We start from the raw sequence: 21,368 nt of genomic DNA, 5'->3' as shown, positions 1-21,368 counted from the left end.
GGAAACAATCCTGGGGCGCCTGGGTGGCTCAGTCAGTTAAGCGTCCGACTTCAGCGCAGGTCATGATCTCACGGTTCATGAGTTCGAGCCTTGCCTCAGGTTCTGCGCTGATAGCTCAGAGCATGGAGTCTTTTTTGGATTCTGTGTCTCCCTCTCTCTCTGCCCCTCCCCCACTCATTCTCATTCTCTCTCTCCCTCCCTCAAAAATAGATAAAACATTAAAAAAAAATTTTTTTTTTAAGTGGAAACAACCCAAATGTCCATCAACGAATAAACTGTGGAATACTATTCATCCATAAAGTTCTGAAACATACTATAATATTGATGTTGGAAACATGCTAAAACAGACAGATAAGACCACATGTCGTATAATTCCACGTGTATGAAGTGTCCAGAACAGCATATACATAAGAGATAGCAAGTAGATTAGTGCTTCCAGGTTTGAAGGGAAGGGAAGAATGGAAAGTGAGTAATGGGCGTTTCTTTTTGAGTTGACAAAAATGTCCCGGAATTAGAGAGTAGCGATGGTTGTGTATCTCTGTGAATATACTAAAAACCATTGGGTTATACACTCAAAAGGGTAAGTTTATGGTATCATCTCAATTTAAAATAAGGATCTGAATATAAATGGAGTGTGATCAGTATGTTGGCCCAGCTTCATTTATGATGTGATGTCAAATTTTGGATGTAACTATACAGGCCTGTATTCAGGCCCTCTGTTCTCTGCTTAACATCTACAGGGAGCTGCCTCAAACCTTGCCCCAAACAGAGATGGATAAAAAACAACCTGGGATGCCAAAACGTCAGTCTCACACTGGCAACTGCGTAGCCCATATGTCTTTATATGGGCTGAATGGCTCAGAAAAACAATCCACCATTAAGAAAGAATAAAAGACAGTATGGGAAAAAAGGAGGCAGGACGGGAACTCCTTATAGATGTGCCTTTTATTTTTTTTCTTTTATTTTTTATATTTTGTTTATTTTTGAGAGAGAGAGAGAGAGAGAATGCAAGCAGGGGAGGGGCAGAGAGAGGGGGAGACACAGAATCCGAAGCAGGCTCCGGGCTCGAAGCCGTCAGCACAGAGCCCAACGCGGGGCTCGAACCCATGAACTGTGAGATCATGACCTGAGCTGAAGTCGGACACTCAACTGACTAAGCCACCCAGGCGCCCCCAGATGTACCTTTTGGAAGCTTGGGGCCTATCTGGATGGCAGGGATGATCCTGACACACAGGTGCCTATAGGCACACGGCTGCATAAGGCATTGTCATGGTCCAAGGATTTCATGGCTCCCACATACAAAGTTGGTGCAACTTCTGGCGCACTTAAGGGCAACCCTTCGAATATTACAGCTTTAGGGAAAAGAAATGGCGCATGTGGTTTGGGGGAAAGGATAAGAAAACCATTAAGCAAAATTCACTACACTAGAAACAAGAAGGAACATTTTCAGAATGTTGAAAGTACAATCAGCCAGTAGGGCAGCACTGCGTGTCATATATTAACGAGGTTAAGCACCTGCCCTAGGACAAAGATACAAAATGGGGCTGCTAAGATTTTTATTTAGGCAGAGACTTAAAGCCCTTGTTTGTATTTTTTATTTTATTTTACTTTATTTTTTGTTTTTTTTAAAGCCCTTGTTTTTAAAGACGAGGCTCTACTAACTCTGGAGAACTTATGGAAGGATGACGTAAGTTTTGTGTTTTCCACATTAAAAAAAAAAAAAAAAAAAAAAAGCTTTGGAGCACCTGGCTGGCTTAGTCGGTACAACATGTGACTCTCATCTTGGGGTTATGAGTTTGAGCCCCAAGTTGGGGCTAGAGATAACTTTAAAAAATAAAAAAATAAGTAGGTTTATTGAGATATAACTCACAGTCCATACAATTCACCTCTTTAAAGTAAAGTCACCAAAATCAGTGTTAGGACATTTGCATCACCATGAAAAGAAACCCCATACCCACTAGCAGTCACTCCTCATTCTTCTCTAACCCTTTCTCAGCTAAAGTCTACCTTTCGTCTTTAAAGAATTTGCCTATTAAGGACATTTCATATAAATGGAATCATACAACATGTGGTTCTTTGGCAACTGCCTTCTTTTACTTAGCATGATGTTTTCAAGACCATCAGTGTTGTAGGAAGTACCAGTACCTCATTCTTTCTTATGGCTGAATAATATCCCGTTGCACGGAAATACTACTATCTATCTATCTATCTATCTATCTATCTATCTATCTATCTATCTATCTTAAGTAGGCTCCACACCCAGCGTGGTGCCCAGTACAGGGCTTGAACTCACAACCCTGAGTTCGAGACCAGAGCTGAGATCAAGAGTTGGACTCTCAAGAGACTGAGCCACACAGGCACCCCTTGATAAACCATTTACCTATCCATTTAAAAACCAAGGGATGTTGGGATTGTTTCTACTTTTTGGCTATTATGAATCACCCTGCTATGAACATTATCGTGTAAGTTTTTGGTGTGGACACATGTTCTCCTTTCTCTTGGGTACTTATGAGTAAAGTTGTTGAGTCCTAAGATAACTCTATGTTTAAATATTTTAGGACTTGCCACACTCTTTTCCAAAGCAGCTGTTCCATTTTCCATTCGCTGGCAGTGTATGTAGGAGAGTTTCAAGGTCTCCATACCCTTGCTAACATTTGTTATTTTCTGCCTTATTATTATCACTACGGAGGTGAGTATGCAGTATTTCATTGAAGTTTTGAATTATATTTCCTTTATTAATGATACTGGGCATCTTTTCATGTACTTATTGACCATTCATACCTTCTTTAGAGAAATATTTATTCAGATCACTTGCTCATGTTTTCCCTTTGGTTATGTCCTTTATATATTGTAGACACAAGCCCCTAAGTATGTAAATATTTTCGTCCATTCTGTGGTTTGTCATTTCACTTTACTGATGATGCCCTTTGAAACACAAAAGTGTCTAGTGCTGATGAAATCCAGTTTTTTCTTGTGCTTTTGTTGTCATATCTAAGAAACTATTGCCTAATCCAGTCAGGAAGATTTCTGCCTCTGTTTTCTTCTAAGAGTTCTGTAGTTTTAGCGTTTACATCTTTGATCCATTTAATTTTTATATACGGTGTGAAGGTGGGGTCTAACTTCATTCTTTTGAATGTGGACATACAGCTGTTCTAGTACCAGTTTTGGAGAAGATTATCCCCCCCGCCTCCCACCCTGGAATTGTCTTGGCATCCTAGTCTAAAAATTAGTTGATTATAATGTGAGGGTTTATTTCTGGACTCTTAATTCTATTCCATTTATCTAGATGTCTATCTTTTACATTAGTACTATCTGCGTGTTTTTACTTGCATTATCTCAATCTTTTCTATCCCAACATTTTTATCATAATTCACTGTGTGGTGGGGTGCTTGGGTGGCTCAGTTGGTTGAGGGTCCAACTTCAGCTCAGGTCATGATCTCATGGTTTGTGAGTTCGAGCCCCTGATCGGGCTCTCTGCTGTCAGCGCCGATCTTGTTTCAGATCCTCTGTCCCCCCTCTCTCTGCACCTCCTTCACTTATACTCTCTCAAAAAATAAATAAACATTAAAAAAAAAATCACTGTGTTGTGATTATCTATTCAAGTATGTTTTCTCTGGTGGTCTGCAAGCCCTTTGACGGTAGGATGCATTTATTTTCTCGTTTATCTTTGTACCGTTGGCAGTGAACATAGTGACTCACAGAAGATATGTTCAACAAATGACTCACACAAGATATGGTAAGCTCATCTCTATCTTCCTGCCCGAGTTCTGGGGGAGAAATGAGGCCGAGGGTCACCAATGAATTTCATTTATACAGGTCATTCCCAATTCCCTCTTGGAACAAATAGTCAAAAGTAGATTTTAAGTAGATGACAAATAATCCACAATAAGGACTTCTGGGAAATGTGGACACACATACAATTGGCTAGTATTTAGTTTCCTCCCTCCATTTGTGAGGAGCCAACAAGGTTGCAGTATGTAGAGATGCCTGTCTTTTATCTTTTGGTGCTCTACTCCTGGAAGGGGTAAAAGCAGACTTTAACATGTCTTTCCTACGCTGACCAGACATCTTCCACACTCCTCCTCTTTACTTTCTCTTCACCGCATACTGTGTTCTCCTCACCTCTGGAATTCTCCATATGCTGACCATGCTTCTAGCTTCATAGAGGTTACAAGAGACGGGATCATTCCCTGCCCAAGGCACCTCCCTGGATGTGCTTTCTCATAGCTGCCCCTGTATATCTGCCCAGGAACCAGTGCCAGATGCTCTGTTGGGGCGGGGGGTGGAGGCATTTTTGTCTGTGAGTACGTTAGACAAAACAAAGATAACCAAGTGGATTTCTAGCTTGCCAGTGGTGTTGGAATTGGTGGCTACACCTCCATCCGGTGCCAAAAAAAAAAGGGGGGGGGGATTTGAAATGCCTTTCTCTATTTCACTTCAGTATTTCTCTAAGCAACTCTTCAGTTTTTGATATGGAGTTTCCGTGACTAAACACATCAACAAAAAGATGAAAGAAGGCTATATGAGGAGAAATAGTGTACTTCAAATGAGTTCTAGTACCTGGCTGATAACACTGCTTCTCTTTTGAAATAACCCATCAATTCTGGATGCTGTGTCTTCTAACAATGGCATGGTCCCACTCTCCGAAGTCAGGTAACATTGTCTCAACTCATCAAGGGCCTTGGATTTACTTGCCAGTTGATTTTCTATATCCTGGAAGGGCAAGAGGAAAAAGTTTTCATATGCACAACATTACGGAACCATAAGGTGTAAGTAAGAGACAGGAGTTTGGCCTTTTCGAGTAAAAATGGCATTACAATATGTAATTAAATAACATCACATCAAAGACATTTTGATCACAATACATTTGATTCCATTTTTGCACTTATTACAGTATGAATTTTTATGATAAGTTTAATTATTACATGTATCTAGATCAAAAAAATTTAATATGTATTTTTGATAGAGAGACAGAGAGCAAGCAGGGGAGGCACACAGAGAGAAGGAGACACACAATCCGAAGCAGGTGCCAGGTCCTGCACTGTCAGCACAGAGCCCGACGCGGGGCTTGGACCCACAAACCACGAGATCATGACCTGAGCCAAAGTCGGACGCTCAACCGACTGAGCCACCCATTCACCCCTAGATTTTAGGATAGTCTAGGTAATAAGTCCTCATCATCATGGTACAGTAGAACGAGTCCAGGAGATCTAGTCCCCATGCCATGTCTGTCCCATACTGGCTGTCTCACCTGACATTAAGTCATCAAACCTCCAAGCCTGTATTTTCTCATCTGGAAACTAGCAATGATAGCCCAGGCCGTGGACAGTTTAGAACTCAAGTGAAACCAGGGTGGCCTGTGGGGGGCAGCCCGGCACGGACCTGTGGAGCGTAGGCATCCCGTGAAGGTTATGTTGAATCTAAGGCTGCTGTAAGAATTCTAAATGGAATGGCCAGTGGGTAGTTAGAAGCAGGATATGACCACTTGCACAGATCTCTTATAATGGTGTTGCTGCTCACATCTCATGTCCAGGATGATTAACCTTTTCAGGAGAACTGGGGTGTGACCTGACCTTCCCACCCCAGCAGGGAGGAGCCTGTGTCCTCAGGCAGTAAGTCCAGAAGCAGCATTTGTCTGCAGCTACAAGGGCAGCTGAAGTGTCTTCAATAGGCAGTGACACAATCAGGGCAGTACTTACAGAGGATTAATGTATGTGTGGGTGAGACTAAGTGACCTGGCAAATGACAACTGAACAAAAGGGGGCCAGGCCAATATCCTTAAGCTCAACTGTGATTTAGACCGTAGTTCCAAGGGATAACTGGTCCTTTCGGAACATATTACACAGAAGGTAAAAGAAAATCATTTTCCTCTGAAGATGCAGAATGAAATACTAAAACTAATGGAAACCTTAGAGTAATGGCATAAGTATAGGGTAAATTAATAAAAAACTGGGAAACATGAAATAAAAATTCCCTTTGAGCATTTTCTTTGAGGAGCCACATTCAAGTCTTAGGAACAATAACTGAAGATACCTTCTTCTGCTTCTCACACACAAAAAATTGCATCTTGTAATTTTGTAAAACCCACGGATGATTATTATCTCCTTTGCATAACGAAGTAAGTACCTGGGGGTCTGGAGGGGTCCCTCGAAAGTGCAGCCACTTGCCCTCCTCCTTGGGGCCGAAGCAGCGACGGCACAGCCTGGCCACGCCGTGTGGACAGGCGCCGTGTGCCTTCTCACCTGACAATCCAGAAGCATCCTGTGCACGGAGATCACACTTCCAGGTTTTTGTAAAGTTTTCAGTCTCTCCTCTTGCGCCTCCATCCAGTTGTTCAAAATCTGTATTTTGTTTTCAGTCTCGGTGATACTTTCCAAAAGTTGTTCTAAATGTTGTATCTTTAAGGTATAAGAAAGAAAATAAAAATTTCTCATTTTAAACCAGATGCTTTAAAATGTGAATGTCATGATGGTTATTTTTAACAAAATAATTTTGCTTCTTCGCAGATTCATCATACTTAGCACAAGATTTCCCAATAACTTTTGGAATAAAGATTCATATTAGGAAATATGAATTTAGTGTTTAAAAGCTAACCTGCTAAGCAAACTGGCTGTTTTGGAGTTTCATTAACACCTGCACAAATAAAATCATGTTGCTAACATTCAATAACATGTTGAATAACATTCAACTCAAATTCAACGCAATTTTTCATTGCATTATTGATTGATATACTTAAAGCTTAAGAAAACTTTCTTTCCCTAGACTTTCTTCATTAGAGTCATTTAAAAATTAAGTCAGTATCAAACATATCACAAATAATTTATCAACTTAATAAAATAATGACTTTTTTATTAAAAAATTTTTAAACATTTATTCATTTTTGAGAGACAGAGACAGAATGCAAGTGGGGGGAGGGGCAGAGGGAGGGAGACACAGAATCCGAAGCAGGCTCCAGGCTCCGAGCTGTCAGCACAGAGCCTGGCGTGGGGCTCAAACCCACAAACTGTGAGATCATGCCCTGTGCCAAAGTCAGATGCTTAACCAACTGAGCCACCCAGGCGCCCCAATAATAACTGTTTTTAATGTCTGCAATTCTTGTCATTTCCAATGCTCACAATTTTTATTAGGTTATAATGACTATATATGTAAAGTTTTTTTGAAAATTTGAAAGGCTGCCCAATCTTTTAAACGAATGGACACAGTATAATTCGATTAATTATTCCTCGATAGGTGGAAATTTAGGCATTTTACATTTTTCACCAGTATAAATAATGTGGAACACTTTATGTGCATATTTTTCCTTTTTTGAAGGGCTATGTACTTAAGATAAACGTGAGAGGAGACACTGCTGAATTAGGAAACAAGATGATTATTCTAGTTCTTGAAATTTTCTGAATGCTTTCTAAAAGGGGATATAAGCCATGATCTGCATATGAATGTGATAGCTTTGGGCTCTTAACTCTATCTTACTAAATTTTTCAAATTTAATAAATATATAATGTTACATAATGTTTATTCTGAATGCTTGATAACTGAAGTTGTAATCTTCTCACGTTGGTTTGCTAATTATACATTTTTTCTTTGGTGAACTGTCTGTTCGTGTTCTTTGTCCATTCCTGCACTTGAACCTTAATTGTCTAAATCCATTTGTATGCATTCTCTACACATAAAGAAACCAATCAGTTGTTAACCTCAATTATATATAAATATTAAATATGTCTCTAAGAATAAGTTTTCTTAATATTTTCAGAGTCATGGAATGAAAATCTACCAAAAGACCACATCCATTTTCCTGCCTTTTCATAATCTTTTCACGGCTGTAATAGCTTTGCCACTCTTGAACATTTACTTTCACGGAAAATGTCAAAATCTCCAACCGTTTAGTAGTCTCACATAATACTTGGTATCTTCTCAAATAAAATTCCTCCTCTTCACTGGCCTAACTCAATTTCCCACTAGGAAGTCTCAAAGAAATGATAACTCTTTCTTCCTCTCTTGTATGCACCGATTGGAGAATGCCAGAATGTAGGCTTTACAAAAGGGTCATAGCTGAGAGAATTGTTAATCTTAACTGTAAATTAACCATAGGAATAGCTTTTCACGTTTTTCAGAAAGTGGCATTTTGCAAAGGCCAAAATCATACAAACTGTGACACACGAGCACACCTTTCTATTCAGTGTTCCATGCATCCGGTGCCATTGGCGGTTCATCTCTCCCAGGTGTTCTGCAAACTCTGTTCTCTCATAGCGCTTACTTTCTACATCACAGGTGCTTAACTGAAGTAAGGACTGGTTAACAAAGTCCACTATCCATTGTTTATAATCCATCTCCATTCTGAACTCCTAAAACAAACAAATAAACAAAATTAAACTACCAAAGCCTGAACGGAAGTAGGTTGAACCGGATCCCGCCACGCTAGGGAGCCCCAAGCTCCCATTCGTTAAAGGAGCACCTGTCTAGAGTTGTAGTCCATCCTCCTCCCCCCACCCCCCCCATCCCACCAAATGTCTGCTTTGAGTAGAGAGTCTTTTGGAGAATTCCACATCCCCACGAACAGAGACTCGTCGCTTTCAAGCAGGCTGAAAAGTCAAAGGCAGCATCGTGTATCATGGCTGCATCATCTCAACCAAAATCAGGACCCAGGGACTGACAAAGGGTTCCTGTGAGCGGCTTCCTGAGAGCCACACTGGAATTCAGAGCCCCCCTGCAGGCTCACGGAAATGAGAGGATGGGAAGTCTCAAGTTAAGACTCCCCCAGAAAACCCAGGACATAGGGGCGCCTGGGTGGCTCAGTCGGTTAAGCGGCCGACTTCGGCTCAGGTCATGATCTCGCGGTCCGTGAGTTCGAGCCCCGCGTCGGGCTCTGTGCTGACAGCTCAGAGCCTGGAGCCCGTTTCAGATTCTGTGTCGCCCTCTCTCTGACCCTCCCCTGTTCATGCTCTGTCTCTCCCTGTCTCAAAAATAAATAAAACGTAAAAGAAAAAAAAGAAAACCCAGGACATTAAGGAACTTTGCCAGCTTAGGTAGCTTCTCTGTTCCGTAGCAAGCCTAAAAACACCCAGGGCCAAGCATGTTCCTGTCAAGCTGGATACTTATTAAGCTTATCCTTGTAAGTCCTAACACCCCTCTGGAGGCATCAGGGGAAAAACTATGTGGTATATGCTAGGTTACAAGAGCGTAGAAGAATATATGCATGTGGACCCTCCAAAGATTCTACTACTCCCCAAAGTTAGGATGTGCTAGTATATAAAAGTAAAATCCTTGCTGACATCATGCTTCGTGACCAAAGTATTTGTCCTCTGCCTACCAGAAGCTACATCCATCAGCCTGTGAGGTCTTTGAAAGCAAAGACCAGAGATTTCATTGATCTCCTGAGTTCCTAGTGGTGAACACATTACCTGGTACACAATAAATGTGTGTGGCTTATTAAGTGTGAGTTAAATCTATCTGAAGTTAAATATCACAGAGAAGGCCACATTTATATGTATTTGTAGAAAGGTATCAACTTTTCCTTATGCATTCTCTTACGCAAAGGACATTTACTTAACACCTGTTGGATGCCAGGTCCTGGGCTAGGTGTGCTGTTTCAGGGAGGTGAAGGATTGGCCCCGCTCTCAAGAAGGAGACAGGCAAGTAAGCAAATAATTATCACACCCTGGAGACGCCTAATCCTAGAAAGTGAACTCGACTGGCTGGGAGAGTCAGGAGTAGATTTCCAAATCAGGAGATACTTGAGAGTTTTGAAAGATGAACTAAGAGCATTTCTACGGCCACAAGTGGGGCACTAGAATTCCAGGTTGAAGGTGTAGCATGTACAAAAGCAGAAGCCGGGGCACCTGGGTGGCTCAGTCGGTTAAGCCTCCGACTTCGGCTCAGGTCATGATCTCACGGTTCGTGAGTTTGAGCCCCGTGTCGGGCTCTGTGCTGACAGCTCAGAGCCTGGAACCTGTTTCAGATTCTGTGTCTCCCTCTCTCTCTCTCTGACCCTCCCCCATTCATGCTCTGTCTCTCTCTGTCTCAAAAATAAATAAATGTTAAAAAAAAAAAAATTTTCAAAAGCAGAAGCCGGGAGAACACCAGATGCAGCGGGTTCATTCGGGTGAGGCAGAGTCCAGGATCTATACCGGGGAACGAACAGATGAGGCTGGAGAAGTAAAGAGGGGCCAGGGCAAGTTAAAAGCTTAAATTCTGTCCTGTGGTGATAGGAGCTCCCAAACAAAACGAGGCAGAATAGAAAAAGTATACTAACGTCTGTCTAGAATCATCCAATATCCCATTCCCCACGCCTAGAATCAGTTCTTCTAAAGCACACCACACCGGTCTCTTTGGTATTTCCCTTCCGACTGTCTTGCCTTCTTAGTTAACGAGCAAGCTCGTGGCTCTTTTCGTATAATTACCTTGTACTTCTGAAGAAGGTTTTTAACTTGAGATGCGGAACTCAGAGAATGCTCACAGTCTTCATCTGCGGTCTGATGTTCCACATCGTTCATCCAGCTAATCATTTCTGTGATTGCTTTACGAGATGGCAATTTCTCCATCTGGAGCTGCAAGGACAAAATGATTTCCATTTAATTACCTGCAGTTGACAAAATGAATCGGGGCATCAGTAAAGACGGTATCTGGTTTGATAAAAGGTCTTGCTACATCATTATGCAGGTTGCTCACAAAAACAAACCCGGCATTCAAGCTTAGAATAAGTGACCCCAAAACAATGACGATGACCTTCACATAAAGGAACACAGTGAGGCAGATAAACTGGGAAATAAAGTAATTAAGCCTGATTTCTCCGGTAAGAAAGATCCCACTGGAGGAGAGTCCAGTAATTAAGACCCATATTCAGTGGTGCCAGAGGAAAATAGATAGTGTCAATGAAAATTATTGAGTCAGAGAAATAATTTTAAAGGAGTTGTGAGCTAACAAGTGAATGCTAATTTAAATGCTGCGTCTTTAAATACCTACCTGGTGAAGTTTTTCTTGAATATCTGGAAGTTGAGTTATGAGCGCTGTCCATTTCTGTTCAAACTGTGCTAAAGAAGCTCTCAGGGTAGCCGTATCGGCTTCTTTCAGGTGAAGAAGCTGATTCCCAGTACTTATAACCGCGGTCTTCAAGGAGGACTTGTCATCTAGTTCCTTTGAAAACTCCTAGAGGAAACAGCGTGAAAATTTAGAAACATTAAAAATTTGCAAACAGCAGGGGCGCCTGGGTGGCGCAGTCGGTTAAGCGTCCGACTTCAGCCAGGTCACGATCTCACGGTCCGTGAGTTCGAGCCCCGCGTCAGGCTCTGGGCTGATGGCTCGGAGCCTGGAGCCTGTTTCCGATTCTGTGTCTCCCTCTCTCTGCCCCTCCCCCGTTCATGCTCTGTCTCTCTCTGTCCCAAAAATAAAAAATTAAAAAAAAAAAAAAAACGTTGAAAAAAAAAATTTGCAAACAGCAAAGAATAACTAAGAGTCAGAATAACTGGTTAGAGTCCCGAACTAAGTACATGAACTCAATTCAAACTGCTAATGCTTGCGTGTGTATCTATAGGTGTGTATGTGTGTGCTCACGAGTGCGTGTGTGCACGCGTGCATGCACACACACCCACACCCACTTTTCCTACTAAGTGTCAGGCACTGTTCCAGGCATTAGGTAAATAGTGGGGAACAAAACAGAAGGAATTCCTGACCCTTGAGTGGCTTATAATCTAATGGATTAATATTTTTTTTAAAAAAGACCAATCAGGGGCACTTGGGTGGCTCAGTGGGTTAAGCGTCTGACCTTGGCTCAGGTCATGATCTCCTGGTTTATGAGTTTGAGCCCCATGACAGGCTCTGGGCTCACAGCTCAGAGCGTGGAGCCAGCTTCAGATTCTGTGTCTCCCTCTCTCTCTGCCCCTCCCCTGCTTACACTCCATCTCACTCTCTCTCTCTCAAAAATAAATATTTTTAAAAATTAAAAAAAAATCAAGTAATAAAATAAAAAAGACCTATCATTTCAACGTTAAGAGAAACAGAACACAAAGTTCCTATTAAATGAACTAAATGCAACTGATTTTTAACTAAAATATTTGAAAACTTTCCTTCGTATTTGTGGGGGTTTTCAAACATATTTTAAAAAGAAAATTTTTTTAAACGTTTATTTATTTTTGAGACAGAGAGAGACAGAGCATGAACGGGGGAGGGGCAGAGAGAGAGGGAGACACAGAATCGGAAGCAGGCTCCAGGCTCTGAGCCATCAACCCAGAGCCCGACGCGGGGTTCGAACTCACAGACCGTGAGATCGTGACCTGAGCCGAAGTTGGACGCTTAACCGACTGAGCCACCCAGGCGCCCCTCAAACGTATTTTTTTTTTTTTTAATTTTTTTTTTCAACGTTTTTTATTTATTTTTGGGACAGAGAGAGACAGAGCATGAACGGGGGAGAGGCAGAGAGAGAGGGAGACACAGAATCAGAAACAGGCTCCAGGCTCCGAGCCATCAGCCCAGAGCCTGACGCGGGGCTCGAACTCACGGACCGTGAGATCGTGACCTGGCTGAAGTCGGACGCTTAACCGACTGCGCCACCCAGGCGCCCCAAACATATTTTTAAATAATTACATTTTAATACCAAAGTGGGTGATCATTGCTATAAAATAAGAAAAATAGACAAGAAAAGAATACGGGAAAGGAATTTACATTAGAAAGTTTTATAAATTTATATTACAAAAGTAATAGTTTCCTTTCTTCAAAAAAAAAAAAAAAGCTCAAAACAATAGAACATTTTAGTAGAAATGTCAGTTCTGTATATGACAATTTAAAACCATGTATCTATTAACTTTAACATTTATGAATTAATAAGTCTGTTAAGTTTTGGGGGAAAAGCAGGGGAGTTATTTCCTGCATTTAAAAAGCATGCTTCATGTCAGAGAAAGTTTTACTTTTATATATATTTTATAGGTTCAAATAAAAATCTACTTTATCATTGTTTTATTTTATTTTTAAATATTTACTTTAGAGGGAGAGAGAGAGAGCATGCACACCGGGGAGAGGCAAAGAGAGAGTAGAGAGAGAGAATCCCAAGCAGGTTCCACTCTGTCAGCACAGAGCCTGATGCAGGGCTCGAACTCACAAATCATGAGATCACCACCTGAGCTGAAATCAAGAGCTGGATGTTTAACTGACTAAGCCAGCCAGGTGTCCCTATCATAAATATATAAATGACCACTATAAACAAATAGCTCTAAGTTTGAAGAATGATATTACCCTAAATTTTATCCCTTATCCACAAATGATTACGGAGACTATCGCATTGACCCTGGTCATTTTCCCCTGATATTTATTTCTGGCAATAATTATCTGAGGATATTTTATCATAACTTACAAAAAAACTGTTTATGTTGCTTCTGATTGTATCCAAGTCCTGAGACACATTGAGGGATTGTTCCTTCCAGTAATTCAGAGTTTGCTGAGAAGATTCCAACCACTTGGTTAACTGATCTGAATCTCTGTTATAACTAACAGGAATGAAGTGAGAGAGAAAGAAAATTAGAAACATACTCTATGGGTGATATGCATCATTGGCAATTTTTTTTCTCATTTTACTTTATGTTTTCCTGTGTTGATCAGCTCTATTATTCAAAAAATCATGATGTTTTAAGAATTATACCCTGTTTTATCCCATGGCCCAAATCTGACACTCCTGGCATTTTCTAGGACTCTGTTATGACTATTCTAGAACAAATGAGCATTTTAAAGTCTAAAACATTTTCTTATTACAGCTACACAAAAATAAACCCATGGGTAAGGACAGCGATTATTTCTAGTCATTAAGTGTTGTTGACAGATTTGTTTATAGTAAAAATATAACCAGCATTTGTATAAGTTGCATAACAGTAAACTTATTGGCTAGATTCCAACATATTTACAGGAAACGAAGGAAAATATTGAGCAGAATGCTACCCCTCTTCTTGTAACTCTTAAACTTCTCTAAGACAGGTCCCTAAGAGGCACAGAGGAGGAGATTCAAACATTCTATGCTCTCTACCTTCCTCAAGGAGTTCAAGATTAGATCCACTAAACAAACAAAATTCTCTGAAGAACTCTGAAGGCTTTTTCAAACTATTCTGTGAGCTAAGATTATTATTTTTTAATTTAAAACCTTTTTAAAGAGTAGGAAAGAGCAACACCGTGGTATAAAGGTCACATGTACAATTTCATAACGTAATTCTTACTTTTCACTGAACTGATTACGTGTCATCTTGAGTCTAGCAAACCAACCTCAGAGATCCTAGATGGCGTCTGGCCCAGAAGAGGGACCCAAGTGCTTAAATTGTTGAAGACAAACCTTACAGTAGAGAGACTGCAGGTAAAATCTGGTCGACTGCATGATCCTCTGAGGTTTTTGTCCGCCTGAAAATCTGACCTCAACCCATCCCTAAGAAAACATACCTGAGCAGATGCTTGAGAAGCGTTTGTAGTCTGTGCAGTTCATGGTCAATTTTTTTGTTTAGGGCCAACCACTGCTCTTCCAGTTTCACAATCTGGCCCTCTAGTTCAGGACAGCTCACGGAGGCCACCAGCTCTCTGCCTTCGTTCAGAGTCTGGTAAAGCCGGGCGTGCTTTTCATCAATGTTTCTTTTTATTTGCTACAAAAAGTCAAGTCACAGAATGAATTATTTAAAAATGAAGCCAGTCCATCTATTGACAAATACTTCAGTAGAGGCTACTGAAGAAACAAGAACACAGTCCTAACCCTCAAGACTCTTGCAGTCTGGCTGAAGAAACGTGATTCACGTTTTACTGATCACCTTTCATCACGAGACTGTCCAACTAATGCATTTCTACGGCACATTTCTTCCGTTCTATAGACTTACACATACCGACAGAAAACAAAATGTCACGGCTTTAGACTTGAGAATTCTCCACCTACAAGTAAAAAACAAGCTGGCAGTCTACGGGGCACGTTCAACTTGTGGACAGGTTTTGTGTGACCTAAAGATTATTTTGAAAACCAGGATATTTTACGTAGAAATCGGGATTTCCTGTGACTCGGAGAAAACCGGAAATCTAGCACCCTGGGTCTACACCTTGATGTGGCACAGATGGCCTGGAATTGGGCAGCCGGGCTTCCTTTAGAAGGGCTTGGTCTCTTTGACATTCTGCCACGACAGTCCCCACCACCTTCCGAACACAGAGCCAGTCAGCGTCCATATTTCTGTTCTCGTCTGGCCCCTGTTAGAACTTTACATTGCAAATAGGTTTGAAGGGGATGAGAAAACATTTATCATCCCTTAGACCCGAACAGTAGAAAAAAACTCATTTCTAGAGTCTTCTAAGTGTAAGGATTCAACAGGGAGAAAGGAAGAGGACTTTAGAAGAATAAATTAGTACATCACTAATCCAACTTCATGAAAAGAAAATCTTTAGAACAGCAATACAACGACCCCTTGAAGAGAACTCTGTCTAAAGGCAATTACCTTCCACCACTGGGTTCAGCTACTGACACTTATCCTGACAGCTACTGAAATTTAATCTTCAAAAATAAATTATAATCAAAATATAATTTTTCCAACTAACTTAAGCCTTTTAAAAATCACTAAAGAATTCTACTTCCAATGCCCTTTCCACCGCTCTCATTTGTAATCCCCTCTTCTCATCTGAGTTGGCATGGGAAAATAAAATGTCCAAAACATCTGTTTAAAAAAAACAAAAAACAGTTCTGGGGCACCTGGGTGGCTCAGTCGGTTAAGCATCTGACTCTTGATTTCTGCTCAGGTCATGATCTCACAGTTCGTGAGTTCGAGCCCTGCATCGGGCTCTGTGTTGACAGTGGGAAGCCTGGTTGGGATTCTCTCTCTCTCTCTCTCTCTCTGTCTCTCTCTCTCTCTGTCTCTCTCTCTCTCTCCCTCTATCTCTCTCTCTCTGCACCCCTCCCCCACTTTCACTATTTCTCTCAAAATAAATAAATAAACTTAAGAAAAAACTTCTGGGGTCCCTGGATGGCTCAGTCAGTTAAGCATCTGACTTCGGCGCAGGTCATGATCTCACAGTTGGTGGGTTGGAGCCCCGCGGCAGGCTCGGTGCTGACAGCTCAGAGCCTGGAGCCTGCTTCGGATGCTGCGTCTCCCTCTCTCTCTGCCCCTCCCCCACTGATGCTCTCTCTTTCAAAGACAAGTAAACATTAAAAAAAGAGCTCTAATTTCCCAAGCCTTCAGTACAAGACCAAGACACTTCATCTTTAGATTATCCCTGATAATTTTTTTTTAATGTTTTTTATTTATTTTTGACACAGAGAGAGACAGAGCATGAGCAGCAGTGGGGGGGCGGGGGGCAGGGAGAGAGAGGGAGACACAGAATCTGAAGCAGGCTCCAGGCTCTGAGCTGTCTGCACAGAGCCCGACGCGGGGCTTGAACTCACGGACTGTGAGATCATGACCTGAGCTGAAGTCGGACACCCAACCGACTGAGCCACCCAGGCGCCCCTCCCTGAGAATTTTTAATTACCCCATTTTATACACAGGAGTCAGACTGCAATGGTCACTCAGCACATGAGGTGCCGAGCCAGCATTTAAATGAGGTTTGCTCAACTGCAGAGGCCACACAGATGCTATGTTCCGTGGCCCACAGATGTCCACCGGTCAAAGTACATGCAAATCTCTCCATGACGCAGAACACTGAGAACGACCTGAAGAAGTCCATAAGTGAGATGGGCTTTACAAGGTATCTTTTTTATTCTTTTTTTTTTTTTTTTTTTTGAGAGAGAGAGAGAGAGAGAGAGAGAGAGAAACCGTGTGTGTGTGTGTGTGTGTGTGTGTGAGAGAGAGAGAGAGAGAGAGGGAGAGAGAGAGAGAGCGCCAGGAAGAGCGGCAGAGGGAGACAGAGAATCCCAAGGGGCTTGATCCCGTGACCCTGGGATCATGACCTGGGCTGAAATCAAGAGTCAGATGCTTGACCGACTGAGCCGCCCAGGTGCCCCCATATATCTCTCTTTTAGTTTGACGAATCTATTTAAGAGTTTTAGGACAATTATTTCAGTTTTTAAAAATCTCAAATTTAACAGATTCACAGGTTGCACTTTAAGGGACATGATCCCTTGTCCACCTGAGAGAGGTAGGCTAATACAAACAGTTCCTTAACATAATGAGGTTTAAAATGCCGTTTTCAACTGCCTTCTCTTAGCTCTTTGGATTTACTTCTGCATCCCCAGGCTAACAAAGAATTAAGCAGCAGCTTCCCACCCCCAGAAGATTCAGATTTATCTTAGAGTTAAACTCAATCGGACAAGATGGCAAAGAGATCAACTGTACCTTTCTAGGCATCTAGACAGCAGGACTACAGCGTCCGTGTCTTTGCAAAATGTTCCTTATAGGAGCTTAAATGCTACTGAGGAATGCCAGGGTCCTGCCAAGGGTTTCATTTTCCATCCGGTCTATTCAGGCAACAAACCTACTCTTGAAGTTTCGAAGTTGGCATTTGATAACCACGCCCAGCATCACAACTCAGAGGCTGACAACACATTTGAAAGTTAAAACTAAATATTTCAAGTTTCTGTCGAGAAGACTTAAAACTCGTTTTCTCGTTGGTCATGATCTCAAGGCCACTTGAAAACTATTCTAGGGTTCTGTCTTTTCTATGGCATCGAAGTTTGGGACACAGAGACTTGGATGATACCACTAAATGTTACACACAAAACATTTTGTTTGAAGTCTTTTTTATAATGCTGGTGGCAGGTGACAGATTATCGCCTGTCTCAGAGGCTATGTCCAAACAGGGCTTCACCGAAGTAAGAAAACCACATATAGGTTTAGTGGCCCATGGTTTACAACGTTCATTCTCTACTTTGGCTCATTTCCATACCCGCTGACATCCACTTCCTGAGACAGGTAGGAGAACTAGCGTGATTCCCTACACTATACAAAGAAACTGAGACTTAGAGACAAAAAGTTGACACGCTTGACAGGTGAGAGGCAGGACTCGTACCCAGCACCTCGACCCCAAGCCTCAAGTATAATGAAAGACTCAAAATCAAATCCACGGGTTCCCTGAATATCAGTCTAATAGTGCATGGTGTGAGGAACAACACTTCAAAGTCGAGCAATTTAGTCAAAACAAAAGAAAACGCAAAGTGCTACGGACGCTGCCTCTGACGGATTCAACGGCGCAAAATACCTGGTAAAATGAAATCCTTTCCACTAATCTTTCCTCTGTCTCTTCCACCAGACTCACAGAGGGCAACGTAGATACAAGAATTTCCAGATCCTTTTCAAGAGATGCATAGTTTTCATCAAATTCTTCCCATTTCTAGAGAATCAAGAACATAATATCAGTGGGAGCCCTTTTCTAGATTCGTTCCAGCCAATGACAAAATCGATCATACGAAATAAAAACGAACTGAGACCATACGAACTCCAAGCACAGATTCCAGGGGTTTCTGAGAGATATAACCTACTCTCGTAAGAACTCAGGGTCCGATGGAAAACAATTCCGTTGCCTTTGTGGACAGGGTTTTGAAAAATCCAGTTAGCATTAGTGTTTTATGCTTGTCTCATCAAATTGAGTAAGGACCAAGATTAAGTGAGAGGGTTACACCTCTCAGCCTGCACCTCTGTGGAGACCTCAGAGTTGGAAGAGAGCCGTTCTCACACTTGGAAAGGAAGGGGCTAACTTTTAAAGCTTTTCTCAGCAGAGGCTCCGAGTAGGTTGCTTCTACCCTCTCTGCTCCAACACCTAGCCCACTGAACATTACCCTGTGATGCTGCTAGAAGCAGAATTCCACTGTTGGAGGAATGTGGGCTTACACTTCATTAGGAGAGTACTATTTCCTTAGGCTGAGTCTTGCCTTGTCCCAGTTCTATTTCTATAGAAGCTCACCACAAGGACCTCAGCACGCTAACAGAGCTGACTTACGGACACTAAATATTACCTGCTGGAAAAAGAACCACCTTATTGATTCTCTTATCTACGGAAGTAGTGGGTCACGTGGCTGTGAGGGGCACTCTTTGGGCTCAGGGGGGTCTCTTTTTTTAAATACCATGAAATATTACTAGAAATATCAATTTGACAAGCTAACCAGAAAATTGATTTCATTAGCCTAACATAACATGATCACATTACAAAGTTGAAGATTTCCTTGCTTCTGGGTTACTTCCTTTAAGTGCTAACATCCACGGTGTATAAGAAGTTAAAGGTGAGAACTTTCAAACGGAGAAAGAACTTGATGCAAACTTAATTTTCTTCTTGGATTTAAGACTACCAGGAGTCCACTCCAGCAGCAGAACACCCGGACCTGCCCTCTTTGGGGAGCACAGTTTCTGAACCACCACTTCATCCAAATGACCTCTTTCTGGATCTCAAAGTGCGCTTCCAATTTTGTTTATTTGCACACAAACCTAGAAGGTGGAAAGACATGCCATCCCCTCGTTCCTGCGTGCGGAATCTCAGCAACTATTTCATTCCAGGAGCAGCAGTCAGGACTAGAACAGGCTTCCATCTCCTCAGTGTTAGTTCCCATTTAACTACTGCTTAATGGTAACTCGACACCTCTGGACAACAGCAGGTGGTGGTCCAAGGTCCAGAATTCCAGGGTTAAGCACAACGTTTACATATCTCAAGTACCTGCAATAAACTTTGCAGCTTTATTCCACGTTGGTGTGACTTTTCTTCCAGTAATTTAATTTCTTGTATTTGTTCTGCCCAAAATGTGTCTTTCTTTTGCAGTAAAGAAGGAGGCATTCTGTTGGAGTATGTTTGGACCAACAGCATGTCAGCAACCAGCTTCTGGAAAAAAAGCTGTACAATGGACAAGACTTGTTATTTATTTATTTCTACATCGTGAAACTTAAAAACTGAGTTACTTCAACTTTTTATACAGGTGTATTTACTTTTATTTACTTTTTTTAATTAAAAAAATTTTTTTTAATGCTTGTTTATTTTTCAGAGAGAGACAGACAGACAGAGTGTGAGCTGGGGAGGGGCAGAGAGAGAGGGAGACACAGAATCTGAAGCAGGCTCCAGGCTCTGAGCTGTCAGCACAGAGCCCGACGTGGGGCTCAAACCCACAAACTGTGAGATCATGACCGGAGCCGAAGTCGGACGCTTAGCCCACTGAGCCACCCAGGCACCCCTAATTTTTTTTTCTAACATTTATTTTCAAGAGAGAGAGAGACAGAGTGTGAGTGGGGGAGGGGCAAAGAGAGAGGGAAACACAGAATCTGAAGCAGGCTCCAGGCTCTGAGCTGTCAGCACAGAGCCCAACGTGGGGCTCAAACCCACCAACAGTGAGATCATGTCCTGAGCTGAGGTCGGATGCTTAACTGACTGAGCCACCCAGGCGCCCCAGGTGTAGTTGCTTTTAAATCCCAAGACGGCCATGCAGAGTCACACATAAGAGGAAAGAAAAAGAAAATTGACTGTGTACCCATTAGTCTTTAACACTAATGGCATTTTAACAAGTCATAAAGAAAAATCCTCCTAAGTAACATTTTCCATAAAACAGTCCATGTTAAAGGGCAAACAGTGTTAGCCAATTTCTTTTTTTTTTTTTTTTAATTTTTTTTTTAACGTTTATTTATTTTTAAGACAGAGAGAGACAGAGCATGAATGGGGGAGGGTCAGAGAGAGAGGGAGACACAGAATCCGAAACAGGCTCCAGGCTCTGAGCTGTCAGCACAGAGCCCGACGTGGGGCTCGAACTCATGGACCGTGAGATCATGACCTGAGCCGAAGTCGGACGCTTAACCGACTGAGCCACCCAGGCGCCCCAGTGTTAGCCAATTTCAATTTCCAGTGAAATCTTTCTAAATCAGTTACTCTGAGTTGTTTTTTTTTTTAAATCTTTATTTATTTTTGAGAGAGAGACCACATGTAAGCAAAGGAGGAGCAGAGAGAGAGGGAGATACAGAATCCGAAGCTGGCTCCAGGCTCTGAGCTGTCAGCACAGAGCCTGACATGGGGCTCGAACTCATGAACCATGAGATCATGACCTGAGCCAAAGTCGGACACGTAAAACCGACTGGCCACCCAGGCACCCCCCAGTTACTCCAAGTTTTAAGAAACTTTACGAAAAGGTCGATACTGACATGGCCGGTTAATTTCAAGACACTAAATTGGATGGATAGATGAGTGAGCCCAAGAAACCCACACATGGAACAGCCAGAGGTTCCTACACTCTGGCTTGATTTTCTACTCAATAACATGGCCAAGTACAAGGAATTTGTTGACAGGGTCTGTTGGGATCCTGGTATGTAAAAGCTCCCAGAACAACACTTTAAGAACCTTTACACAGGAAATCTTTAGCTTCACATGGTTCTCCTCCATTTGCATAGTCAGCTGCCCCTTCTAATTGTCTGGAGGAACTTCTTATGCGAATCCTTTCTCCTAGTCCCTTGAAAAGGGTATGTAGAAGGTTTATA

The 21,368-nt window shown here is 42.0% G+C and overlaps 1 protein-coding gene across 3 annotated transcripts in view; it reads right to left on the bottom strand.

Annotated features, from left to right (window-relative positions):
• SYNE2 (spectrin repeat containing nuclear envelope protein 2) overlaps positions 1–21,368 on the bottom strand; it is a 283,558-nt gene that overhangs the window by 66,706 nt on the left and 195,484 nt on the right. For all 3 annotated transcript variants that reach the window (XM_042989863.1, XM_042989864.1, XM_042989865.1), the window contains 9 exons: positions 19,573–19,746; positions 18,127–18,258; positions 14,407–14,603; positions 13,340–13,472; positions 10,960–11,142; positions 10,398–10,544; positions 8,166–8,342; positions 6,243–6,398; positions 4,561–4,713 (listed from right to left, as the gene is read on the bottom strand). In XM_042989863.1, coding sequence (XP_042845797.1) covers positions 4,561–4,713; positions 6,243–6,398; positions 8,166–8,342; positions 10,398–10,544; positions 10,960–11,142; positions 13,340–13,472; positions 14,407–14,603; positions 18,127–18,258; positions 19,573–19,746 — 1,452 coding nt within the window. The remainder of the gene's footprint in view (positions 1–4,560; positions 4,714–6,242; positions 6,399–8,165; positions 8,343–10,397; positions 10,545–10,959; positions 11,143–13,339; positions 13,473–14,406; positions 14,604–18,126; positions 18,259–19,572; positions 19,747–21,368) is intronic.

This window comes from Panthera tigris, chromosome B3, assembly GCF_018350195.1.
Source record: "Panthera tigris isolate Pti1 chromosome B3, P.tigris_Pti1_mat1.1, whole genome shotgun sequence".
In the NCBI taxonomy this organism is placed as follows: Eukaryota; Metazoa; Chordata; class Mammalia; order Carnivora; family Felidae; genus Panthera; species Panthera tigris.
The sequence above is the reverse complement of the archived record's forward strand: the minus strand, read 5'-3'. Positions and strand labels throughout refer to the sequence as shown.